Consider the following 27149-nt stretch of genomic DNA (forward strand, 5'->3'; position numbering starts at 1 on the left):
TTTAGTGCTGCATAGAGTGGATGCAAAAAATGCAACTAAAATGGGGCAGAAAGAAGTGAAAAAAGTAACCAAAACAGAAGAAAAACATGTTATGATGATACAAAATGACATTTTTAGAGTTTTTGGGGTGGGAAAATGACAATAGCTACACAATAAACACAGCCACCTTGTCAGAAAACCTGGGATTTATATGCTTTACGCTACTGGACTGGATGTCAAACTGCAGCTTGTACCTGAATGAACTAATAAAAAAACCCATCAATGCTCTTATACATTAGCCCTCGTAACTGGACTAAGCTGATTTGACTAAGCTCTTTTGTGTGACCATGACAAACAAACACACTGTTACCTGTCTTATGAGAGATGCCAGAGATGAATAATGAGTGAAGAGTGGGTGGGTAAGTAGTCATCGCCGAGATGCTTGACTCAAAACAGAAGGGAGCTGGTGTTGCCTCACCTTGATGCTGAAAGATAAAAATGTAAAAACCAGTTGGACGTGTTGAAAGTGTTTGCAGTAAAGCGAGACTGGCTTCTTCCCTGATTAGGAGGTATGGGAAACGCTGTGGTTCTTTAGTTGGCATCTTTCTTTCTCAGAATAGCTTTAATTTCTGCTGGTGTAGACCGTGCACCACATCGGATCTGTTGGAGGGCAGTCGGTCTGAGCCCACCCGACAGCTGGCACCACTTATGCTGTCAGCATTGTTTCCACAGATCACTCAGGAGTAAGCGATTATTCCTCATCTGGCGTAGTCAGAGGTCGGCAGTAAGCGGGAGCCACGATGTCCCTTTGTCATTTCTGGAGGAAAGACCTGCCTGAAGGGCGTGCTGGTCTCCAGAACTTATATCTGACCTGCGGGAAAGGATTTCCAGCAGCTTCTGGAACACACTGAGTCGAAGTGCATTAAAGCAATATAAACTCATCACGATATCCGAATGTATGTTTCAGCTGTTGCTTTTATTTTATTTCGTTCTTTTTCAAAGATAAAATGTGGGAGAATCAATGTGGCAACTGCCTTTATAGATACAACCATTAAAGTCTGTGATGTAAACAGAACAGGAGGAGTGCACTGCCTGGGCTTTGTTCTAAGAGGAAGTCAGGCGCCCTTTGTGTTATTATACAGAAAGCCGTATGTGTCCTGTTTTGAACTTTAGCTGAAAACCACACAGTGTTTTATTCTCAGAAAGACTGAACCAAAATGTTCTCAGTAAGAGCTGCATGTTTTAAGCTGCTGGTTTACAACATGCGGATTATTCTCAGCTGTAATGTTACCGTCAGCCACCTAGTGGCCATTGGTTGACTTACAGCCATCACTTCTCTTAGCTCCGTGTGCCAAAGAAGTAAACAGCATTGGATTTAATTATTTAAATAACCAAACATCAGAATTTGTTTATCATTGTCATTCTTATTACCCATCAGATAATAAGAAGAAAATGGGCCTACAAAATAATAAGGTTACTGAACAAATTTGTCCACTACATTGTACAGAATTTTATAATAATAATAATAATAATAATAATAATAATAATAATAATAATAATAATAATAATAATGTTGGCCAAAAGTCATAAAGAACTAAGAAATTGCTTAAAACACAGTGGTAATAAACAAATACCTCAGCAGTTTTTTAATCTAGCATAGCAGTTTTTTACAAATGTTTTTTGTGAAGTCAGTGTTTTGCCTTTGGTTGCAAGCTACAAGTTTCATTCCCTTTCAAGGAAAACTGATTACGCCCCCCACCCCCAAAAACAAAAAAAAAATTATATATATATATATATATATATATATATATATATATATATATATATATATATATATATATTAAAAAAATGAAATCTTATAATAGATATTGTAAAAGAGTCAGCGTTTGTGGCTCCAAACGACTTTGCCAAGCTAGAGCGAAGGCAAAAATGACTCTTTGGGTTGTAAAAGTTGCTGACCTCTGGTTCATCCCTTAAAATCCAACCTTAAAATTTCAAGGGTTTGGAATCCTTTGCAACTACACTATAAAAACAGTCAAAGAATAGTTGTTTTTTTTTCCCTCATGCTGTCCTCAGGAAAAGTAGTGTAATGACTGTGCATATTATTAAAGATTTTTTAAAGTGAACTGTACCGTGACAACAAAGCAAACAGGCCTGTTCTGACGGCCTCACTGCAGTCCAGCCTGTTCTACATGAAACTGGTGCTGCAGCAGATTCTGTAAACCTGCATTCAGACTCTATTTCCTCTGTGCATGCGTGGAGCCTACATGTATCCATGTATGCACGAGAAACGCGCAATAACGAAGATTAATGTGTAACTTTTAATCAACACCTACATGTGCTCTGACCTACTTACTCAGCTGCATGTCAAAGTTTACAGAAGAAAAACATCTGATCAACCAGATGGTTGTGTTTAAGAAATACGTCACCACACTTTACTTCTTAGTTCTGACTTTCTTTTAATATTCCACAAGCACTGTGTTAAATAAATAAACACCAGATAAAAAAAAAAGAAAAACTATGAACACAAGTTCACACTTTAAACAAGATCAAAAAAAAGGGGCGGGGGGGTTGCTATTTTAGAGAAATTCAGCTACAAATTTCTTTGAACCACCAAATTCTTATGATTTACTGTCAGTGCTGGGTGCTGCCTTGAAAACCACTAAGCGTTTAATTCTTTTGTTAAAAACTCTTCAGGTTTCGCAGGCTCAGCATTTTAGAAGCGAGAATAGTTTTGTCCTTGAGCTGTTGTTTGGACCCCATAGTGATGAGATCACATGACATCCGGAAAATAGACTGAGGGGAGCTTTAAACCCTGAACAAGTCACCAGCAATGCTGCATAGAGACAGAGAACCATGTAAGCTCACACTCACACCTGGTCATTTTACAGTCGTTAATGAACTCAGCGTGTGTACTTTCATACTGTAAGAGGAAACTAAAGCAGAAATTGTGCTAAGCCAGTTATACGTTGCTAATCTTTTATATTGTAACAAACATTAAGTTCCTTGTACAGGTGGAGGAGTTAAATACATCTCCATAGCAACCACCGGGGTTGCTATTGCTTCCTTAACTAATTCAAAACATGTGAACATGTGACGTTTCCCGACTCAGGAACAAACAGAAGGAATTATTAAATCTGTTTTCTGTAACATTGGAAATATACCTTTGTCACCGTAACACTGCAAGTACAATAAAAAAACTATAATTTAAAGTGGCACCGTATTTTACGACGGAATACGAGAATAAAGTCATAATTACCAGACTGAAGTCGTTAGGAGAACTCCAACGCGAAAAAGCAGTCGTAAAACTCCGATAAAATGAAAAATGTTGAGCATCTTATGCTGTTACACTGTGGTATTGCTTTAATAAATCATTTTTAACTACGACGAAGTACTAGTACGACGGTACGACCTAGTATTAGTGCCAGACTAAGAGTAATTAAATTACGAGAATAAAGTAGAAGTATTAAAGATTAAAATTATTTTTTATTAGAGAAGCCAAATAAAAAAAGTGAAGGGTGCTGCATGTACATACGGTCTCTTTAAATTGTTACTTCCGTGTGGGGAATCCCGCCCTCTCGTTTCCCATACAAATCTCTTGTCATTCTCGTCCAGGTCTTGTGACTTTACAGCTCTTCAGTTAACATGAACAGTCTACTGGGGTTTACGTTCATCTTGCTGGCTCTCGGTTCCTGCCGGGGGCTTCAGGACAACGACGTCGACAAGGAGCCCGACCTCGTCTTCCAGCCCTCCAAATACGGCTCTCTGTGGCCTCTGCCGCAGAACGTGCAAATTTCGGATGTTTCCTTAAAGCTGAGCTCCTCCAGCTTCAGTATCACTGATGCCAAAGAGTCTGGAGCCGGGGCCAGCTGCGGCCTCCTTCAACTGGCCTACAGGAGGTCTGGAAAGTTTGGGTTTTTTCTGGCCGGGGGGTTGCGGGTGGGAGGGGTGGGTTCTCTTTCAGTTAGTTACGTTCATGATGCATTCACGGACCTGTTTTGGCTCTTATCTGCTGTATCTCTCTCCACAGGTACTATGAATACATATTTGGGGGCGCTAAAAAGCAGAAGGTGAATCGAAGCGCGAGAGCAGGTCCCACGGACCTGTTGGAGCTGCAGGTGTGGATCACATCACCTGACTCGGAGTGTGACGGTTACCCCAGTGTGTCTTCTGATGAGTCATGTGAGTCTCTTCCTCATTGATAACATTTTTTTTTGGTGACCAGCTCTTCATGCAAAAATGCCTTTAAATAGATAATATCATCTAGTGCACATAGAGCTGCATTTGGAGAACCTAAGTTTTTATGAGCGAAAAACATAGGCAAAAGAATATTGCCTCTCTAACTCCATGTGCGCAATTAAAGTATGAACATATATTTTATTTATGACTTATTTTCTGCAGGGTGCAGCTGATAAAGCAAAGCATTCCGCCTTTTACCGTTTCATTTATCCTTGGTTTTGTTTACATATTTTCTATAAAATATGTGAATAGCAAAAACTCATTTGGTTGAACTAATCAAAATAAATAACATTAATATTTTTGCACTTCAACAACATAATGGCGTTATTATTACAATTTTAAAAGGGTTACAGAAGATTTAAAACTTTCTGATACTGGTGGTGTAGATAATGTTTTATTGTTTTTTTTCTTTTGAAATAAATACACGAATAAAAAAAAACAACCTTGGAAAATAAATGTCACTTTTGCGATCATAGCGTAATTTCAGACAAAGAAATTAAAATGTTGTACATGTAGTCAGTGGAAAGGGGGAATATGCCATGAATAGTAATATTAATTTACAAAATGACCTGTCATTGACAAACTGTCAATATATATTCAGCTCACGTTGCATTTCCCATAGTGCCACTTTAAAGCACTATTTAGCGTCTGTTACCTACAGTTGTTATGAAAAAGTTGAATATATAAAAAAAAAAAACTTAAGAGAAATATGACTTCATTTCATAGCTGTACTTTGAAATTGGCCTCTCTGTCTTTAAGAAGCTCAGCTTTTACCCAAAACGACTTTCCCATTTTGAAGAGTGGCTAAATGAAGTTGCACATCGTATCTACACACTGGAAATGGGAAGTAGTGGTAAATTTAAAAAAAAGTTCCTGAAAACTCATCATCTTAAAAAATGTTTCAGTTGCATTTATCGGATTAAAAAAAAACCTAGCCACAAATTGTGACCCAAGTTATTAAGAAAAACGCATAAATCATATCCCATTGAATACTTTAATTAAATGGTTTCATTTTTTTCACCCTGACATTATGCTTCTGCATTAAAAAGTACATTTCCAAATTTAAAAAAATGGATCTTATGATGAAGTCTCTGTTTTAAATTTAGTTAAATTATCTTGTCTTATTAGTATATTTAAATGTAAAAAGTAATTATTATAGGCTTGATCTCTGCTGCCTTTTAGTAATGAGGGATCATGAAAATATTTTCTTGGAGTTGATCCCACTGCAGTGAAAAATCGTGGCTAATGAAGCATAGGGAAGATTACCATCTCACAAGTTTACAGTCAACTTGACACACTTAGATAATCTTATCTAATGAAATGATAAACAGTCACATTTTTCGGTGAGCGATTTAGCTCCATTTGATCAAAGAGGAATTTGTAAAGAGCTGGACAAAAAAAAAAAACATGTGCTTTAGCTAGTGAATACATTTTCCAAGAACAGTAATCCTACTTGTGATGGGAAGGAGGAAGTAAAGATTACCTGGAAAGCAAATTCAAGGATTAACCCAGACCAAATGTTTCATGGCTTACAGTCCTGATTTAACCTCCTGGAAAGCTTTACCAGGTCTTACTACAACTGTTTGTTTCTGCAGATGAGCTGACCGTGGATCAGCCGATCGCTGTCCTGAAAGCACCGAAGGTCTGGGGAGCCCTGCATGGTAGGAGTTTATTTACCCATGTGCCTGGTTTTAAATCATCATCAAATGACAAGTACATAACTTTTTTCTCTCTCTCTATTGTGAGGTCAATTATTCAATTGCGTTTGTTATGAGGTCAACATAACAAAATTAAATTTAGATCTTATGTCCCGTGACATAAGACGTGCAGGACATTTTTAAATGGGGTTTAACTTGCTTGGAAATGTGTATTTTATGTCGTCTTCTCCTTTTTGAGGTCTGGAGACTTTCAGCCAGTTGGTCTTTGAGGACGAGTATGGAACCGTAAGTGAGACAGATGAATTGGGTCTATCTCCTTGTTGGTGAACCGTTTCCCACCACAGGTGTTTAAGCTGCGGTTTATGTTGTTTCTGCAACTTTTTCCCAGAAAACCATCAATTCAACGGTTATCAGTGACTTCCCAAGATTTGCTCACCGAGGCATCTTGCTGGACACGTCTCGGCATTTCCTTCCAGTTAAAGCCATCCTGACAAATCTGGTACATAAGCCACATGTTTTTGGAGCAAGTAGTTAATTTATCGTAACTTTTTAAAAATGTATTCCACTTTACTTCACCCTGCAGGAAATCATGGCGATGAATAAATTCAACGTCTTCCACTGGCACATCGTCGATGATCCGTCTTTTCCCTACTTGAGCCGGACGTTCCCAAACTTGAGCCAAAAGGTTCCAGAAAAGCTTCATCATCTCAGGTTACCCAAATGTTTCATCCCCCGGTGTTGACATAAATGTATCCCATCACAATGTTGACAGGGCGCTTACCACCCGTACACCCACGTGTACACACCCGCAGATGTGAAAATGGTGATCGAGTTCGCCCGCCTCAGAGGCATTAGGGTCGTCTCCGAGTTTGACACCCCAGGACACACGCAGTCTTGGGGTAAAGGTGGGTTCCCTAGTTGCTGCTGTCCACATTTGGTTTCAGCTCCTACATTCTCCTGATGTCCGCTTCCGTCTCAGGTCAAACTGACCTGCTCACACCTTGCTACTCCGGCTCCAAGCCATCTGGCACCTTCGGACCGGTGAACCCCATCCTCAACTCCACTTACGACTTCATGACGCAGTTCTTCAAAGAGATCAGCGAAGTTTTTCCCGATGCCTACATTCACCTGGGAGGTGACGAGGTGTCCTTCGAGTGCTGGTGAGGAGCCCTGATCCGTCTAATAGACCAGAGAGATGTTAGCGGCTGTTATTTACTTATTTATTGTCTCTACAGGCAGTCCAACCCAGACATTCAGAAGTTCATGGAGCAGCAAGGCTTTGGAAAGGACTACAGGAAACTGGAGTCCTTCTACATCCAAAAGTGCGCATCTTATTTTAGTTCCTTTTGTAGAAAATATTCAGACATTTCTTTTTATTGATTGATTTTTTTCATATAATAGACTTCTGGACATTGTCGCTGCTACCAATAAAGGCTACATCATCTGGCAGGAGGTCTTTGACAATGGTGTTAAGGTATACTCAATTTTTCTTATTTTTGTAAAGTGAATGCAAAATTTGTTACTTAAAATAGTGTAAAATGATTGTTAAACTGCAGTCTGTTTTTAACTCTGCTTTTATTGAATAATTTAGGAAACTTATTATATGGACCCTGGAGATGCTTCTAAGTTGTCTTTTAATGTTGTCCCACCATTTGCAATATTCCTACAATCATCTGGAGCCGTGCCGAAATTTTGTGTTGCATTATCAATAAGTCCTATCAAAACAGGGAACAAAAATGCTAGTACTAGCTGCAGACGTAAATGGGAGCATTTTTATAATTTTATTTTACAGATTAAGCAGTATGTGTCAATTCAAGACAGCTTTGATGATTTGGTATCTTGTGCAAAAAAAGATTGTACTTATTGCTATTTGTCTGTCATTTTGGGAAGCTGTACAAAATATGTGGCTTTGTATCAACTGTACTAAACTCAGCTACAGTTCATTCTGGAAAATTTTGGGTATTCAAATTTCTATGCAGCTGCTCAAAAGCAGTTCGACTCAGATAAAACAAGTCTCTACTGACAATTTTTTTACAGTAAGTAAAGAAAAAAAATCAGAAGTTGACTTGAGCTAAACTTGAATACATTGATAGAAATAAAATAAAAGCAAAAAGAGTCTTTCCCTAAATATTTCCAGATTGATCTTCAATTTTTTTCCCTCCAACTGGCTTTCTTTTTAAGCTACGTCTGCAGTATATTAAAAACATGGGTTTGACTTGTAACAATTGCAGCTGAAGCCCGACACAGTAGTGCACGTGTGGATTGGCAGTGGGAGTAACTCAGAGATGAGCAAAGTGACCGCAGCCGGATTCACCACCATCCTCTCCGCCCCATGGTACTTAGATTATATTAGCATTGGACAGGACTGGCTGAATTACTACAAGGTTGAGCCGCTCAACTTCAACGGTCAGTTTTAGTAGTTAATAATAATAATAATAATAATGATGATGATGAAGATAAAGATGATGATTACTTTCCCCCCCCACCCAATCATCTCATGATTGAGGGAGGGGGATCACTTTTCAGCTCGTTTTTGTTCAACAGACTTAAATTTAAAGAAACTGCACAGTTGTGACAACAAAAGTCAGTGTGTGAACATGGGGCAGTGCGGTTGGTGGTTTTGCTTCTTTATTTGCGTATTTCACCCGACTGGTTGACTTCAGTCTTTGGTTTCACAATGATCAGGTCAAACAAGATAACCTCTATCATCAGACGAAAGGTGCTCAGAACCTCTCCAGGTTCAGGGATGTTTTGGAGGGACCACCATCAGCAGATGGAAAAACTCATTGTGGTCTGTTATTTCAATCTGTCTCCCTCTCTGTATACGTGTGTGTGTGTGCGTGCGTGTGTGTGTGCTCTGTAGCTGAAACCAGACACACTAATCCACATTTGGAAAGGAACCCCGCAGGCGTACCAGTCTGAGATGGCAAGAATTACGTCGGCAGGGTACAAGACCCTGCTGTCGGCTCCGTGGTACCTGAACCATATCACCTATGGCCAGGACTGGCCGGGCTTTTACAAAGCCGACCCGCAAGATTTTCAGGGTTTGTGTCTGCATGATGTATATAGTATATACTGGTTACGCCTCACCTAGTTGCAACTGCCTTGTTCCTGAAGCTAGCTCTAGTGTTGCCACACAGCTAGCATCTGCAGGAAGTTAGAAAAGCAGCAATTGGCTAGCGACCTGTGGACTTTATTTACTAAAGACCACAGATTACTCTGTAACCAGGTCATCTGTTTCAACAGTCCTATAAAATAAGAGGTTTTATTGCTGAAAATGCCTAAAAGTCAAAAGGTTTTTCCAGCTTTGAGACTCTTCGCTGCATGTTGACTCAAACGTGACTCAGCATGTAAAGATTAATGGATCAGGCTTGTTAACAGAAAGATTCATGAATCAACCACTGTCCTCCTGAAATAGAGCTAGGCAAAGGTAAATGGAGCACAGCTCATTGCTTATCAAACTTGCCAGTTTGATGAGTAAAAATGAAAATTACTCTGAGAGAAATGTTTTCTCGCACAGAGATGTTGTCACCTTCTCAAATGTTAAAATAATTTTACAAAAATCAAAGTGTTAATGTAAACAGTGTTATGCACAGACATTTTGAGAAAAACTAGATTGAAGACTTTGCGTTTCAACCAGTTGGCGAGAAAATTCTGGCTCAAATTTCTTTCAATAGGAGCCAAAACACAAGAACCATGAATGTTTGAAACATATACATTTGCATGGATTTGTGTCACTATTCTGTATGAAACGCAGGGAATGTGTTGATTACGATCAGCACTTCTACGCGGGCCCTGCTTTATTATTCAGTCGGCGTTTGGCTAAAATGAAGCAAAATCCTTTAACTAAAACTGACATGTCCCAGTGTTGTCACTCCTGTGCAAATCTTTGTAAGCCTGTTGAATAAAGAGCAGGAAAATGTGCTTGTGCTTATGAAAAGGAAGCTGAATTTTGTGAAAATATGCTTAAAAAAAACAGGAACTGAAGAACAAAAGAAGCTTGTGATTGGTGGAGAGGCCTGTATGTGGGGAGAGTACGTGGACGCTACGAATCTGATACCGAGACTCTGGTAAAATATGTCTGTCTTAGCTTATTTTAAAGGCATTTATTTTTCACTTTTTGTCATGTTTATAGGCACAAACTTTAGTGTGTTTTTTGTTGTGTTAAGGGATAGCGTGCGAAAATTCTAAGTCCATGTTGTCGACTCCTAGTGTTAATACTTTTTTTTTTTCGAAGCACTGTAATCACAAATGATACCAAAATGCTATTTTATATGTCTTAGGCCTCGAGCCAGTGCTGTAGCAGAGCGGCTGTGGAGCGCTAAAGAGGTCACAGACACCGGCGATGCCTTCAGCAGACTTTCTCTTCACCGCTGTCGCTTGGTAGAGTAAGTATCCAGATAAGTACGTAACGGATATTATTACTTATTACAAGAGAAATTACGAATATTTTTTCTTTTCTGTAAGGCGTGGGATACCAGCTGAGCCGCTGACTCCCAGCTTCTGCCTGCATGAATACAAAGGCGTCTGAGCGCTGATGTGCTGGTCTGGGAACCGAAAAGGGAAGCACACGCACTCACAATTAACTTTTATGCGTGGTTTGTAAAACTGGGGAATCAAATGAGGAGCTTCTGCTTCAGAGCTGTCACTGTACTTATTGAATGCGATGCACAAATCTTATGTTCTATGTCGACGTGAATGATTTTTTTTTTCTACATGCTTTTGTTTTTGTTGGTGAGACTGTTTCTAAAGATTTCAATAAAATCTTGAAATTGTAATTGCTTCCGTGTTTTTGTTTTTATTAGCAAAAACTATACAGAAATGCAGCGGCTGCGGATTCATTTAGCAGCATAAGAGGAGTATGACATCGTCCCCTTTCAATGTAATCTCAATATTTACCATAATAAATAGCTTTTTTTTTTTTTCACAGAAAATGTGAAGAAAACTGTAAAAATGTGTGATCACATCAGACCGGACATTCTTTTAAGAAGTGTGCTCTGGTCATGGGGGTTCATGGCTTCGTAGGCGTCCAACTCCATTGAGAAAGTGGCGTTCCCAGAGGTCACAGTTCGCAGGACAGTGGAATAACCCTTTGACGTGTCAGAAGATTAAATCATTAAATGACTTTCAGAGAGCAGAGGCAGACATATCATTTAAATCATGCTGAATCTCACCATCATTTCAGCCAGGGGCACCGTTGCCATCAGCACCTTATTGTCGTGGCGACTCTGGATTTCTCTGACAGTCCCCCGTCTTTGGGCCAGGTCCCCCAGCACCGAGCTGAGGTACTCCTCCCCGACGGTGACCTCCAGGGACATGACGGGCTCCAGGACCTGTCCCCCTGCCAGCCTCAGGGCCTGGGTTCCCGAAGCGACACTGTTAAGCCCAGGCCATCTACTGTGCAACGCTTTTTAACATGAACAAACATTCTAGGTTTACCTTCAGCATGCAACGGGACACGCAGGCCGACACCATGGCCGGAGACGTCCCCGGCTCCACGGAAACACTGTGGATCAGAGAAGAAACGCCCCAGATGGGGTAACCCAGCAACGGGCCTGAGGGGGAAAGAAAATCATATTTGAAAACCCTAATGGTCAATCCATATGGTTTTGAATAAGCTGCTTTTGGCTTTTTTTGTGTGTGTATTTGAAATATGTCAGGTTTCTCTTTATATAAGATTATCATTCTTCCTGCTCCTTGTTCATTCAACTGATTTTTTTAGTTATTACATGAACTATTCATGTAACAACTATTACAATTTGTAACAATTTATTGATTGAAAGAAAAAAAAAAACAGTTTTCAGCACATTTCCAGACCTTTAACAAAAAGTGCAAACTGACATCCTTAATCTGGATTTTTTCTTCTTTTTTTTTTTCTTTTTGTCATTTTGTTGAACATTTTTACTACTACCCTTTGCCTTGTTGTTGCGATAAAGACTTTCATGTTTAGGAATAAGAAAGAATTATTAAAACTACTTTTACCTTGAAGGTATGAGCTTTGCACTCCGTTTTCCACAGCCTCTTTTGTTTCTGGCTGGATCTGCATTTGTAGTTCTTCTGTAAATGCTACTTCACACGAGGCGAAGTCTACCGGTCTGACGGTCAGATTGACCGACGCTGCATGCCTTCTGTCCCCTATGGTTCGGTCCAGTGTGTCTGAATAAAGGCGGATTCATTAGCTGATATTTTCAGCCTTCCAGAAATAAACTTTGAAGCAGGGTACCTGCAGTGGAGGCTTCCTGGAGGATAGTTTCTCTGTAGGCCACCTGCAGCGGCCCGAGGTGAGTCTCGATGCCGTATTCTCGTCTGATTCGGTCGTGGATGATGTCGATGTGCAGCTCTCCCATCCCGCACAGGATGGTCTTGGCACCGAGGGAAAACAGGATGTTTAAAATTAACCCGCTGTGCTCAGAACAAAGCTCTAGCTGATCCAAAAAAAAATGCTAGTACCTGACCAGAATCGGGGTCAACTCTGACTTTCAGGCTGGGGTCTTCTCTCTGCAGGCAGTTGAGCGCACTCTCCAGATCTTTTAGTGAAGAAAGAAAAGAAATGTTTGAAAGACTGGACATTTTTCGGGAGTCAAGATAAACACTATACTAAAATGTTTTCTCTTTAGGGGAATCAATTTTGAGGTATTTTTGGTGGGATTTCATCCAGGAGATCAACACAAAGCGAGACAAGACGGAGGAAATTTGTGAAAATAGCATTTTGCATTTTTAATTCAGGGGAAAAAAGAAAACTAATTGTGTGATTGTTGACCCTAGCACCGACCTGCCTGCTTGGCCATGGTGGGGGGTTCTATGGTGCAGAAGAAGACAGGATCAGGGACCTCCACTCCCGACAGGACGATGCCGATGTCGGCTTGGTCTCCACGTTTCGTCCCCGTCCCGCCGTCGCTCTGCGCTCGACGAGCAGCGGCAGCCGCGGACACCTTGGAGGAAACGATGGTGTCTCCCGTGACCGTCTGACGTGAAAGTGCAAAAACATGAGCAAACTCTTAATATTCAAAAAAGGCGTGGGGAATAAACGGGTCACCTGCTTCAGTCCTACGGTCAGGGCGATGTTCCCTGCACTCATGGAGGGGATTTCAACCTGCTGGTCAGCGAACGGCACCAGCAGTCGGCTCATCCTCTCCCTGCAAACAGAACGTTTCAATCACTCCGTATCATAAGAATAAGCGACGCTGCGGCTGCCGGGATGGAAACGACATACGTGTTGTTCCGGTTTATGTTGTGGACGGCCGTCTGTGATTTCAGCGTTCCAGAGTAGATCCTGAGGAACACCAGCGGACCGCGCTGCTTGTCGTGGAGAACCTTAAAGGCCAAGGCGCACAGGTCGTCTTTGTACCACCGTCTGCTGGCCCAAAACAGACATATAATTTTATTAAAAACAATGACACATTATTTGAAATAAATAAATTAAGAATTCAGTCCCCACTTTTAGATCAAGTAAATAAAGTAAATCAATTCTGTAAAATAAAACCTTCAGGGCCACTCCAAAAAAATATGTGCCCAATATCACTTGAGAGTTTTTTATAGTTAAATTATTCATGATGATGCACAATAGAAAGTTTATTCACATCTGTTAAATATTTACACTGATACAACAAAAATAATTCAAAGATATGAATAATTAACCTTAAAATATGCTTAGTATTTTACTTAGAAATGAATTTAAAATGTATGTTCCTAAAAGAATTGTAGCCCTAACCTTAACTTTTTGCAGAGAAACATGATTTTCTTGTAACCCAACACAAAGACATTCAGAATATTATCTGCCACATTTAATTGGATGTTTTCTTGTCTTTATTTTATTTTGGAGAGGAACTATTCTTACTGTGATATTTCAATAAATAAACTAAAACTGAATGTTACATTTACAGTGTGAGATAATACTTTTCCAATAAAATATTTCCTTCCCTTATCATTTTCCATAGGCGACGTAATGCATATAAGGTTCTACATATAATTTGACATCCGTTTATTTAACAGATTAAATTACTGAAACAGGTTTCAGAGGTCACTCACACCAGGTCTTGGTGCCGTTCGTTAGGAGCGGGAAGGTAAGAGGTGATGGCGTCTAAAAGAGGCTGAACGCCTTTGTTTCTCAGAGAGCTCCCACACAGCACCGGCACGCCTTTCCGGGCCAAGGTCACCCGCCGCACAGCTTCCTGTAGCTGGAATATCAGATTAAACACAGGTAAGTTTGTAAAGTATTATTACATCTGAACACAAAGTCCTGTTGTAGGTCAGTGCAATGGAAGACTTGCTTTTTTTGCGGGAACAGCCTCAAAATTGTCACTAAAATCCGTTAGCAGCAGCTCAGCAAATTCATCGTCCAGATCAGCCACCTGGAATTCAGAGAAAAAAAACGCTCATCAAAGACCATTCTTTTTTAAAGTTAGCTGTTGCTGCAGATTCCAGGATGTGTACCTGCTCAATGAGTGCCGTCCTGGCCTCACCGGCTGCTTCCAGGAGTTCTGGATCTTCGGATTGGCCGAGAGATTTGGCTTCAAATGTTCGTCCGTCGTCTTGTGTCGATGTCAGGTTCCACGTGAGCTTCTGATTGGTCAACAAGTCCACCACACCTGTAAAGTTCTTACCGCTGCCGATTGGTATCTAGACAGGGATCGATTTAGGAGGAGCTTACAATAAAACCTCATATTTGTTATTTACAAAGATGTTTATGTTGTAGCTGAACACAAGAGTTGGAAATAAAAGGAATTTATTCAGTAAAAATGAACAATTTAGAGAGAATGTTGATGTACCTGCAGGAGGACTGGAGTGGCTTTCAGTTTCAGTCTTATGCTCTCAAGTGAGAAATTTAGGCTGTAAGAAAAATAAAATATAGCTTCATTTTTAATATCATGTAAAGAAAACCCACAGTTTTCAGAAGACAAGATGTCCGAGTCACTTACTCTGCTGTAGGTTTGTCCATCTTATTCAGGAAACAAACGCAGGGTATATGGTGCTTCTCTGCTTGCCTCCACACGGTCAGAGTCTGGGCCTGTTAGGGTTATCAAAGGCAGCGGAAGTTGCTAATTACACGAGGAAAATCGTTTTTAAATCTAAAATGAAAAAATATATCTGCTTTGCCAACCTCGACGCCAGCAGACGAGTCAAACACGGCAACAGCCCCGTCAAGAACACGAAGCGCCCGTTCCACCTCCAGAGTGAAGTCGACATGGCCTGCAAACGCACGAGCTCTACGCTTATTTGTACTTTCATTTTAATATTTTAGGCTTAACAAGTTTTTTTAATTTATCTACCTGGCGTATCTATGAGGTTGATGCGGTGGCTTTTCCAATCAAACGTGACAGCTGCTGACTGGATGGTGATGCCGCGTTCCCTCTCTTGAGCCATGAAATCCGTGACCGTGTCCCCGTCGTCCACGTCTGACGGAAACAAACGAGCCAACAGTTCAAGCCATGGAAAACAGACGTCCACACACTGCTGTCTGTGTCTGACACACACCTCCTAAGGCCCTCGTGTAGCCGGAGTAATACAACATCCTCTCTGTTGTGGTCGTCTTTCCTGCGTCGATGTGAGCCATGATGCCGATGTTTCGGATCCTGCAGAAACACAGCACACATTAACACTGATCTAATAGGACATGTAGAAAATGGTCAGTAAAATTTGGTTGCTGAATAAAAACGCCTTACTTGGAAATGTCGGGGTTGAGCACCGCCCGCAGTGATTTGATATCATCTGTGATAGTTAGCAAGAAGGTAAATGCTGAGTATTTGACTAAATCCAAGTTAATCAATGGTGTATGTTTTTAAGAAAATTAATAATTTTGTCACATTAGTAATAATTGGAGGTTAATTGCTTATTGTGTACATCATAACTTACTGGATTTTTTTTTTTATGTTTTAAAAATATGATTTATTTGCATAAATTCCTTGAATGCCTTACAAATGTATTTTCAACTCTTGAACTTTTCATTTTATTACATTACAGACACAAGATGTATTTAATTTTTCTTTTTTTTGTGAAATAGAAGAAAAACTATAAAGAATTTTCAAAACGTTTGACCAGAAAAAGCATCTAAAAAGTGTAGTGTGCAAATGTGTTAACCTACTTTACTCTAATACCCTCAAATAAAATGTATTTAAATAAATGATTGTTTAATGAATCTGGAAAAGCTTTTTCAGAGATGCAGAGATCCACAGCTTAGGAGATAAAATCTGTTGACAGGACAATTATTCATTGTGTATTCAGCAAATATGGCCTTGATGAAAGAGTAGTAAGAAGAAATGGTTCCTAATTTGAAGTGGTAAAGTGACTAAATGTATATAAAACGTAATTCCAAGCTGCATGGATAAGGATATTCTCCTTAAAAATCCAACACAAACTTTAAAACATTTTAAACAATGAAGCTAAAAAAAATCCCAAATAGTCTTTTTTATTATTTATTTAAGGAATGTAATTATATATTCTGCTATAGTAATCCCGCTTAAGCCTAAAAGAATGCCTCCACAGTGCCCTTTAGTAGTGATGAAAATATTTGTATTGAGTTGTAAATCACACCTGGTAGAGCAACATAATGTCTTCTTAAATGCCAGCTCAGTCTACATCTGCAGCTCTGTGATCCAGCTCTCAATAAGCATCGTCCCTGTGAACGACACTGTTATTGATCGGATCAGTTAATGGCAGCATATATGTAAAATAAATATATGTCTTACCCATATGATCCCCTTGAACGTCTGTAAGGCTCTGACAGACATCTCTTGTTATAAAAGCTCCTTACTGCCTTTCTGTCGCAGCTTTAAAGACAATGAGACTTGGCGAAGAGCTGTCACCTCATTCGTTACATAAGAAATTCAAATAATTTATATGAATAATACAGAAAAGCAAAGGTATTAAAGTACCCTTGAGAGCACAATCATTTTTGTTACTCATAAGTCTCGTTTAAGGCACGACTCCAAAATACATCCCCTGGATCCCTCAGGCTGTCTTTTGGTTCCGCTTTTAGAAGTAAATTTTTATTTATTTTTTTTTACAGTTAAGTAAATTTAAATATTAGAGTACATAACAAATAAATTAAAGCATTTTTCTACGGGTACGTTTTATAATGTTTGACAACAAAGCCTATTCTAAAAAAAATAAAATTTAAAAACGGATATATTGTTTCAGCGTGGTGACGCACTTCCTCTACGTATAGGCTCCGAGGAAAACAACATCAGAAGAGCCTCAGCCTGAAGCAAAACACCAAAAAACACCGTGCCTTCATCAACCATAACCACCAGCAACGTCTTTATTGAAACAAGAAACTTCCGAAGAACAACATGGTAAGAAACCCAGTCGTCTAAATGTTGTTTATTGGCCGGTATCAGACAATTTAACGCTCTAGCTTTTCTTGAGCTAGCTTTAGCTTTCGTCAGCATGTGGCAGCGAGGGCAGGCGCTACTCTGAACGAAGCTGGATTTCAGCTGTTTGTCTCAAAATCCACCTCATTGTGTTATTGTCAGGTCCTGATGTCATTACAATATCGAGGATATATTTTACACACGAAAGTAGTTTAGGTAACCAGTCATGAAAGGTTACTGAAATAATTCCGAACAAATATCGAGTGTGATTAAATATTTTTTGCATAAGAAAACTGAACTTTGAAAATAATTTTAGCTTGTGATTTTGTTCTCAGTCTCAATGCCTTAAATCAATATTTCTGTTTGTTTTTTTTTAAACCATCCGACCTTATTTTCTTGATTATTTCCTTAAAATTTCTGTTTTTAATGGTGACATAGCTAAAGGCTAACAACTATAGAAATATCTGACATAAACTATAAACAGAGCATTTTACATTGAATTCAAAAAGATTAAGAACCTGTTATCTTTCTGCCACAATTTATTTCACAAAAGTTTATAATTAAATCTGTAAAAGTTGATTTCCATACAGCCTGAGCTGCAAAGTTTGAACGTGCGTGTCCATCATGTTTCTCAGCCTCAGAACGAGCACATCGAGTTGCACCGCAAGCGGCACGGCTACCGCCTGGACCACCATGAGAGGAAACGGAAGAAGGAGAGCCGAGAGGCTCACGAGCGGTCCCACAAAGCCAGGAAGATGATTGGTTTGAAGGCCAAGCTTTACCACAAACAGAGACATGCAGAGAAGATCCAGATGAAGAAGACGTGAGTATGGAGGAGGATATCCTGTCTTGTTTTCTTTTCACCCTTGTAACTTTTTCTTTTGTTGTTTTCAGCATCAAAATGCACGAACAGAGGAAGACCAAGCAGAAGGACGATGACAAGACCCCTGAAGGAGCTGTGCCGGCCTACCTGTTGGATAGAGAGGGACAGTCTCGTGCAAAGGTCCTCTCCAACATGATCAAACAGAAGAGGAAAGAGAAAGCTGTAAGTGATGTTTTATGACATGCACATACTATATCTTTTTGTAAACATTTGTATAAAATTAACATGATTGTGCTTATAGGGCAAGTGGGAGGTGCCCCTGCCAAAGGTTCGCGCTCAAGGAGAGACAGAAGTTCTTAAAGTCATCCGAACAGGAAAGAGACAGAAGAAAGCCTGGAAGAGGATGGTCACTAAAGTCTGCTTTGTTGGAGAGGGCTTCACAAGGAAACCTCCAAAGTACGAGCGCTTCATCAGACCTATGGTAAGCCAACCATACAGGTTGAGTTAAAATGTTTTCTACTCCTTGGTACCGATGCACCGTTTCACTTTTTGCACTTTTGATACAAATACAGATATCTGGGGTTTAATATCGGCCGGTACCGATGCGATACAGAAAACAGTGCTGAGTTGGCTTAAAAGATTTCTTTTTTTAAACTCAGACATAAATATACTGACGTACAAATTTATCTCTGCACCAGTACAGTGCATGTAAATGCACCAAAAGCTTGACAAGCTTGGTCAAACAAAAACAGCACAACTTTCACTTGTTTGGTCATTGCAACAGTCGATGTGAAATAAAGAAACTGAAGCTGACAAAAACAAACAGCAACAAACATCCTATAAGATGGTTCAGAAAGTGCAGTTAGGAATTCTAAATATAATGTAAAATAAGTAATAAAGGATCACAACAGAGTAAAAAGCATAGAATTAGACTGAATTATGGATTGGTCACATGGTGACCAATAACCGGTCTAAAATAATTTTCCAGTATCGGTACTGATACAGATTAATATCGGATCGGTGCCTCTCTACTCCTTGGTTTGAGCTCGGTCACCCACATATCTGTGTCTTCTCTAGGGTCTGCGTTTTAAGAAGGCTCACGTCACACACCCAGAACTGAAAGCAACATTCTGCCTTCCCATCCTGGGAGTGAAGAAGAACCCTTCGTCACCACTCTACACCACTCTGGGGGTCATCACCAAGGGAACAGTGATAGAGGTCAATGTCAGCGAGCTGGGCCTGGTCACACAAGGTGGAAAGGTCATCTGGGGTGAGTTCTTCTTCAATAAGGATTTTTTTGTAGGATGTAAAATAACTTAAAGTATCATTTTGTTTCTGTCTGTTACTTTTTTACTTACATATTTCTTCAAAAAGTAGAAATTCCTCTTCTTTTAAAACTTCATACCAAGTGAAGATCTTCACGTTGAAATGTTTTATTTTTTCCTTCTCAGGTAAATACGCCCAGGTGACAAATAACCCAGAGAACGATGGATGTATTAATGCAGTTCTTCTGGTATAAAACTCTCTACCTGCCTGATAACTCCTGATTACACCAAGAGTATTGATTAACAGTGGACCTACATTCACCAAACTGTTGGGAAGGTGGCTGGAGCTGTGATTGGCTACGTCTACTGCAGCAAAAAGGACACTCTGAAAGGAAATTGTTTGATATAAATAAACTTGAAATGACATCAGATATTTTTTTGACTTTTGCATCTTCCTTGTAAATTGTGTAACAATAGAATAAGTGAAATAACCTCAGATTATATCAAAATATGCTTAAGAACTCAAAGTTGAAGCTGTTCGTGTCTTTCATGTCAGCTGATATGTTCTTTGACAAGAGACTTGTCTCAAGCTTAAAGCCATTTTAAGCAAAAATAATCTAAAATCACAAATGTGACGATTGTGTGTTTGAAAATGATCTAGTAAAAATAAAACAAAAGTTGCCTCTAGATTCTGGGTTTTTGGAATATCAACTTAAATGGTGTTATAAGTCATTGGGGTACAAAGAACATCTGTCTAGTTTATCACATTTTTTTCTCTCCACAGATGACATTTCTGAAGCTGATTATGAACCTAAAGTAAAAATTATATTTAGAAAGATCTGATCTTATTTTAGTTTAATCCAGATCCTTTACATCTGTACCGTCTTCACTTCCTCAGACACAAAAATGGGAATATCAGTGATTTATTTACTTCTGTACTAGGGCTGCATGACCTTAGAAAGAAAATGTGATGTGTGTTGAAAAATGTAATGAATTTCCATATGCACAACGTTTTATTATAGAAGTTGCTTCAGGTCAATGTCTAACTTAATGCATTTCCATATTTACCCTCTAAAATATGATTATAATGTGTTCTGTTTTTTACATTGTCATAATACATTATAAGTGAAAAATGTTTTAAAGCGATTATCATGGTCTTGATTTTGTTTCATAACAAAAACCTTGCTTTTGAGAATCATCTTATATATTTCACACAATTTAACACTTTGGGAAGCATCAACCCAACACAAAGACTGTTTCCATTTAGACTATCAGAATTGACGATGAGAGGATGATCTTGAGTTTCTTAAAAACAAATCTTATGACATTTAATTTCCCTTGTGCAATTTTTAGCAGTGCGCCATGAGATTTAACAGCTCTGGTCATTTATTAGGGTAAATAAAGAGCTGCTGAAGTGCAAAATTCGTTCTAATAAAAACTGAGAATAATTTGACCCAGTTACTTCCTGTAGTCCGTTCACATCCGTCACATCACTTAGTGCCTCATCCTCATTGCCTTCTACATCTATATATAGAAGTTTAGTTTGTTCTGTACAGTCTTGCAGCCTGTGGAAGAGTACAGCCTGTCAAGTTTAGGGGTATAGACCATTTCCTTGGCCACTCTGTCTGCCACATCGCGGCTCGGTCTGAGGTTCCTGGCTTCCATCTCGGCCATGGCGCACTGGACCACGTGCTCGTACTCCAGAGGCAGGAAGGGAATAAAGAAGTCCACCAGGTTCTTGTCGATCAAACTTGTGCGAAAGAAGCCCCCTGCGGGACAGGAAACAGAAAAAGGACTCTGAGCACTTTTTCTTGATTTTAAGGAAATGTTGACGAGATCTAAGCTTACCGTTTTTGTTGTTGTACACGGACAGTGAAAGTGTGTTTTCCAGGTCGTCGAGTTCAATCTCTTCTCGAGATTTTCCCGCCTGCCAGAACTCTAGAGCCGTTTTAGCGATGTTGTCTCCTCCTTCGTTGCTGTTGGATAAAAACCAGAAACAAAAAGTTGAAATGTAAAAAAAGAACCAACTAAAAAAAAACAGCAACATTTGAAGTCTCATAATTAGAACACAGTTCAAGGCTGGGCTAAGATCTGAAGCAATATCCCAAGCTGTGGACATCTCACAGCTTGGGTTCAATGCATCTGAGAAAACACAAGAGTCTATGTTTCACATAATAGTAAAGCTATCAACCTAAACTGAAACTGGGCATGGAGATCATTAACCACACAGACAGCTCTTGGTAAGCCTGGAAGAAAACCTGTTTTAAGTTACAAAGGTATTCACGCTGGAGCAGAAACCAAACGTTCATTAACGTAATAACACCAAGTAAAAGCTTCAACGGAGGGTCAAAGCATATACGTGTGTTAGAATGACCCAATCAGAACCCAGATTCGCATTCAGTGTTGCTTTAGAGTAGTTTATATACCCTAAATTACAAAACAGGATATTTTTTTTGTTAAGAAAATTACTGTACTTTTCTGCATTTACTTCATGAACATATAACTCAAAATAAAAGTAGCCTGTAGTGGTCGTCCTTAAATGGATCTGAAATATTGTGGTGTCTTACCTGAGAAAGATGAAGATGGACTTCCCATAAGAGACCCCGTCCAGATTGTCATAGTAGTCCAGGTATGGCTTAATGCTGTCAATCAAGCCTGGGTGCATCTTGTCCATCTCATCAAAGATGAACATGGAAAGCTCACAGTCGGTCACATTGCCTCTGACCCACTGCTGCAACTGAGCCTGAGAAGAAAAGCAAATAAGTCAGCTGGCTGAACTGGACAGGAATGACTCTGTTCAATTTCCTGTCATTCCCTCCCCACCCCCCGGCTTAAAAAACAGCAATTATTAAACCACCAATTATTAAAACCTTCAGTTATTACATCTAGGAAATGAGTGATCAGGCCTAAAATCTGGGAGTAGTTATGGACTCAGACTTGAACCTTAAAGCCATATACAGTTACAAAGTCTGCCTTCTATCACCTGAAGGACAGGCTTAAAGGACAAATGTTCCTGGAAGATCTAGAGAAATTCATCTAGTGTTCCTTTTTAGTCACAATGATTACTGCAACTGTGTCCTCATATGTCTGCCTAGAAAATTAATCAGACAGCTGCAGCTGATCCAGAACGCTGATGCTCATGTTCTCCCTAAAACCAGGAAGACGGAGCACATCACCCCAGTTCCAAAGTTCTTATACTGGCTCCCTGTAGCTCATAGATGAGACTTCAAACTGCTTTTGTTAGTTTATAATTCAGTGAACGACATATCCGGCGATGGACTGACAACCTGTGCAGGGTGACCCCGCCTATTGCCCAAAACATTCGCTGGAGATAGGCACCAGGAGCCCTCCAGACACCACTATGGACAAGGGTGTATAGAAAATTAATGGACGGACGGACGGACGACATATCACCAAAATACATTAACATGCTGTTGTATCAACCTTCCAGACCTCTCAGGTCTTCTGGTTCTGGTCTGCACTGCATCACCATAACCAGAACCAAACATGGAGATCAGTTTTTATGCTCCGCTAATACGGTACTAACTTCCAGAAAAACAAAACTGCTCAAACACGAGTTCCTTTAAATCAAGGCTAAAGACCCCACCTGTTTAGAGTTGTAACTGGAACATTGATTAGTTCTAGTCTTCATTCCAATATTTGATAAAAATGACTCTAAATAATTTTCATCACGGCATTTGACAAAATGTAGTGTTGTTCATTGTTAGCTGTTCACAATACAGCATTATATTCTTATAATGTAAAGTAATTTTGAACTGCCCTAAACTTGACTTGATTAGAGATGTATTCCTTACCTCGTAGGTATCAATCCTATGTTTATGCGGGAAGTGAAGCGTGGATGTGAACAAGTGGACAAAGTCGCTTTTCATTCCTTTTTTGTAAATGCTTTCGGCGATGAGCTGGCTCACAAAGTTCTTCCCGGTGCCAGTCCACCCGTGGAGAGAGAGGACCAGGGGCTTCTTCGGGTTCCTGTTTCTCATGAAGCCGCTCACAGCATTTAAAATGATGCTGGACGCAATGTGCTGTCCGAACAGCTTGTTGTCCAGGTTTCTCTCTAGCTCTAGAAAATTCAGGCAAAAAGCTAATCAGAATTTGTGGCTGGAATTTGTGGCCATAATTTATTGGCTAATTTGGTGGAGTAACGTCTGGTGTCTTGCAAATTAATAAAAACAAATGCATTATAATACCTCATACAAGTTGTAACAACAGATTTGAGGGCTTGAGATTGAAGAAATAGTGTCTAGCTCTAACATGTTTGTTACTACAATCGTCTAAGCAGAGATGTCAAACTCCAGTCCTCAAGGCCCGCTGTCCTGCAGTTTTTAGATGTGACACAGGTACAAAACTTTGGAATGAAACGGCTTAATTACCTCCTTCTTGTGTAGATAGGAGGTAATTAACCTGTGGCAGAACCACCTGCCACGGGTTCTGTGGCACAGCTTCTGTGGCAGCTAACACTTTGGTGGCAACTGCTACAGCTTCCGTGGCAGATTAAATATTGAATATGAATAAGTCATTTTCAAAAAAATTTAATACAAAAAAAAGCAAGAATACATGTACAGTTGCCACTGATTTGGTGTGGCATCTGTTGCACCGGCCACAGATTCTGTGACAAATGACACCAAATCAGTGACGGCTGTATGTGTGTATGCACATTCTTGTTTTTTTTTTGTTGTTTTTTTTTATTGATTTGGTCAATATAAATTTCTTCATATTCAATGTTCAATCTGCCACCAAAGCCATGGCATCATAGCACCAAAGCCATGCCACTTAATCTGTGACCTCTGTCACAAAGACCATGTCATCTGCCCCTGTGGCAATTAACATTCATTCTGTACATGAGAGACAGCAGTTGGTAGTTGTTTTTCAGTTTGTTATGCCCCCTGATGTTTATTGCCTGGTCTTAAGCTGTGGACATTCTAACCAAAAATGTCCTAAATTGTGGATTGTCAAAGTCTACTGAGGTGATCTACAGATGTGAAAGTGTTGCAACAGGTGCTGGTGCCAAACACTGAAGAGACAATATTCTTCAGTTTCGTTTTCATTGAACAAACGCGTTCATCAAACAGATATGCTAAACTTTCATTGTCGAACCACTCGGATTTTGTTTTTACATAAGACGATTGTGTAGAATTAAATAGTATGGAGAGCACAAGAAAAAAAACAGCACAAAACAATCGGTTTACAACGTTGCGCTTCCGTCATTGGTTTTGAGCTACGTTCGCCTACAATGTTTACATTTGACGTTCTTAAGGATTAAAAAAAAGGAACACACACAACACTCAGAAGCTGAAGTGGAATTGTTTGCTCACTTGTTATATTGAATGATATCCACTCGGGTTGGCAGCACTCGTTGAAGTAGCAGGACATGCTTCTCACTAAAACTCCTGTAACAGCAACCGCTCCTATTGCGATAGTGGTGCCTACGGGTTCCAGGGCCTCCACCATGCTGGAGTAGAGAAGTAGCCAGATGAGCAGGACATGTTGCTTTTTCGGCTGCATTTCGATTACCAAGACAAACTGAGATAAAACCGAAAGGAATACATTAATATGGGGAAGCGACTTGAAGAGGAAGTGCTGTTGTAAATTTGGGTTGTCAGAGTCCAAAGGGCACGCCCTTTGACAGGTGCACGCCCGCGCCCAAGGCAGATTCTGTGGGCGCCAGGTGCAGGTCAGGTGTTATGCCCAGAAAAGCACGCCTGCCCAAATTTGCATCCCCTGTCGCGGGAGCGCGCATCGCTCTAAGCTCTCGCATATTGACGAGGAAACGGATAAAATATGACCGAAGAGGAAATTTTAAAGATATTTGTAACATTATCTCGTTTCTCAACCGTGTAATCCCTAATACGGTGGGTTTTATTTCGCAAATTATTTGAAATAAATACGGTTTTTACACTTTTATTGACACATATGAGTCAAACTTTTTTTTCAGTCCGTGTCTGTTGTAAACGTTCTCCGCAAATGGTTTGAAATTCTCTGCTTTGTCTTTTTATATAATAATAGCTCAAAAGCATTACAACAGAGACCCATTATGTAGAACATTTTATATCATGCTTCACTTCTAGTCTGTTAATGTAGGAGGAAATGCAACTTAATTTATGAGCCTGAAAATATTTGCATCCGTCTTGTTGATATGAAATTTATAGCATTAGCTCAGAGAACAAGTGTAATTACGTAGAAGAGATTAAATCATTTCAGCTCTTTATTTCCCCCAATTAGCACAGGGATGCATGTTTTGGCAATATAGATTTTGAGCCTGCCACAATATGCATCCCTTCTCTATTCCCATCAAATATTATCCTATCAATATAAAACTTATACCAGCAGTTATTGGAACTACTCAGATTATGTAGAAAAAGTTATTTCACTATTAACTCTTGAATTCTTCAAATTAGCACAGGGATGCGTTTTTGGGCAAAATTTCCAGCCTGCCAAAATATGCATCCCTTATCTATTCCCCTCAAATATTATCCTATTGATTTAAAACTTATACCAACAGTTCATGGAACTACTCAGATTATATAGAAAAAGTTATTTCACTCTTAACTCCTTATTTCTCCAAGTTGGCACAGGGATGCGTTTTTGGGCAATATGGATTTCCAGCCTGCCAAAATATGCATCCCTTATCTATTCCCCTCAAATATTATCCTATTGATTTAAAACTTACACCAGCAGTTCTTGGAGCTACTCTCATTATGTAGAAAAAATTATTTCACTCTTAACTCTCTAATTCTTCAAATTAGCACAGGGATGCATTTTTGGGCAATATGGATGGCCTGCCAAAATATGCATCCCCTCTCTATTCCCCTCAAATATTATCCAATTGATTTAAAACTTAAAACAGCAGTTCTTGGAGCTACTCTCATTATGTAGAAAAAGTTATTTCACTCTTAACTCTCTAATTCTTCAAATTAGCACAGGGATGCGTTTTTGGGCAAAATTTCAAGCCTGCCAAAATATGCATCCCTTCTCTATTCCCCTCAAATATTATCCAATTGATTTAAAACTTATAACAGCAGTTAATGGAGCTACTCTCACTATGTAGAAAAAGTTATTTCACTCTTAAGTCTTTATTTCTCAAAGTTAGCACAGGGATGCATTTTGGGGCAATATGGATCCCAGTGCTAATTTGAAGAATTAAAGAGTTAAGAGTGAAATAACTTTTTCTACATAATGAGAGTAGCTCCAAGAACTGCTGTTTTAAGTTTTAAATCAATTGGATAATATTTGAGGGGAATAGAGAGGGGATGCATATTTTGGCAGGCCATCCATATTGCCCAAAAATGCATCCCTGTGCTAATTTGAAGAATTAGAGAGTTAAGAGTGAAATAACTTTTTCTACATAATGAGAGTAGCTCCAAGAACTGCTGTTTTAAGTTTTAAATCAATTGGATAATATTTGAGGGGAATAGAGAGGGCTGCATATTTTGGCAGACTGGAAATCCATATTGCCCAAAAATGCCTCCCTATGCTAACTTTGAGAAATAACGAGTTAAGAGTGAAATAACTTTTTCTACATAATGAGAGTAGCTCCAAGAACTGCTGGTATAAGTTTTAAATCAATAGGATAATATTTGAGGGGAATAGAGAGGGGATGCATATTTTGGCAGGCTGGAAATCCATATTGCCCAAAAATGCATCCCTGTGCTAATTTGAAGAATTAGAGAGTTAAGAGTGAAATAACTTTTTCTATATAATCTGAGTAGTTCCATGAACTGTTGGTATAAGTTTTAAATCACTATAATAATATTTAAGGAGAATAGAGAGGGGATGTGTATTTTGGCAGGCTGGAAATCCATATTGCCCAAAAACACATCCCTGTGCTAATTTGAAGAATTAAAGAGTTAAGAATGAA

The 27149-nt window shown here is 39.4% G+C and overlaps 4 protein-coding genes across 6 annotated transcripts; 2 read left to right on the plus strand and 2 right to left on the minus strand.

Moving 5' to 3' along the window:
* The first annotated feature begins 2772 nt into the window (after nt 1-2772).
* hexb (hexosaminidase B (beta polypeptide)) lies at nt 2773-10654 on the plus strand. 3 transcript variants are annotated; one of them, XM_008423549.3, is made up of 15 exons: nt 2773-2837; nt 3595-3878; nt 4010-4161; nt 5814-5879; nt 6115-6161; nt 6265-6375; nt 6460-6561; nt 6649-6781; nt 6856-7036; nt 7112-7198; nt 7278-7350; nt 8740-8920; nt 9856-9946; nt 10160-10264; nt 10344-10654. In XM_008423549.3, exons 2-15 carry the CDS (start codon nt 3625-3627, stop codon nt 10405-10407), a joined length of 1647 nt encoding a protein of 548 aa, XP_008421771.1. In that variant the 5' UTR covers nt 2773-2837; nt 3595-3624; the 3' UTR covers nt 10408-10654. The 3 variants fall into 3 exon arrangements, with proteins under 3 accessions (XP_008421771.1, XP_008421770.1, XP_008421772.1); XM_008423548.3 differs by lacking the exon at nt 2773-2837 and having other exon boundaries at nt 3551-3878; XM_008423550.3 differs by lacking the exons at nt 2773-2837; nt 8740-8920 and adding an exon at nt 8108-8282 and having other exon boundaries at nt 3553-3878.
* gfm2 (GTP dependent ribosome recycling factor mitochondrial 2) lies at nt 10655-16815 on the minus strand. The gene is made up of 20 exons (XM_008423551.2): nt 16562-16815; nt 16407-16503; nt 15539-15584; nt 15351-15448; nt 15146-15271; nt 14977-15065; nt 14795-14883; nt 14645-14705; nt 14310-14495; nt 14147-14227; nt 13905-14053; nt 13090-13230; nt 12913-13012; nt 12649-12841; nt 12327-12403; nt 12100-12238; nt 11859-12032; nt 11316-11431; nt 11051-11233; nt 10655-10966 (listed from the first exon to the last, which is right to left on the minus strand). The coding sequence occupies exons 1-20, from the start codon at nt 16601-16603 to the stop codon at nt 10838-10840; spliced, it is 2316 nt and encodes a 771-aa protein (XP_008421773.1). The 5' UTR covers nt 16604-16815; the 3' UTR covers nt 10655-10837.
* Nucleotides 16816-17012: 197 nt separating this feature from the next.
* On the plus strand, nt 17013-19704 carry nsa2 (NSA2 ribosome biogenesis homolog (S. cerevisiae)). The gene is made up of 6 exons (XM_008423555.2): nt 17013-17167; nt 17821-18008; nt 18080-18230; nt 18310-18489; nt 19086-19278; nt 19460-19704. The coding sequence occupies exons 1-6, from the start codon at nt 17165-17167 to the stop codon at nt 19525-19527; spliced, it is 783 nt and encodes a 260-aa protein (XP_008421777.1). The 5' UTR covers nt 17013-17164; the 3' UTR covers nt 19528-19704.
* A 423-nt stretch (nt 19705-20127) lies between these two features.
* Nucleotides 20128-24924, minus strand: LOC103473375 (torsin-1A-like). Its single transcript, XM_008423556.3, has 5 exons — nt 24607-24924; nt 23089-23354; nt 21841-22016; nt 21122-21249; nt 20128-21042 (listed from the first exon to the last, which is right to left on the minus strand). The coding sequence occupies exons 1-5, from the start codon at nt 24794-24796 to the stop codon at nt 20798-20800; spliced, it is 1005 nt and encodes a 334-aa protein (XP_008421778.2). The 5' UTR covers nt 24797-24924; the 3' UTR covers nt 20128-20797.
* Nucleotides 24925-27149: the final 2225 nt, after the last annotated feature.

Source organism: Poecilia reticulata, chromosome 12, assembly GCF_904066995.2.
Source record: "Poecilia reticulata chromosome 12, P_reticulata-male-v2, whole genome shotgun sequence".
In the NCBI taxonomy this organism is placed as follows: domain Eukaryota; kingdom Metazoa; phylum Chordata; class Actinopteri; order Cyprinodontiformes; family Poeciliidae; genus Poecilia; species Poecilia reticulata.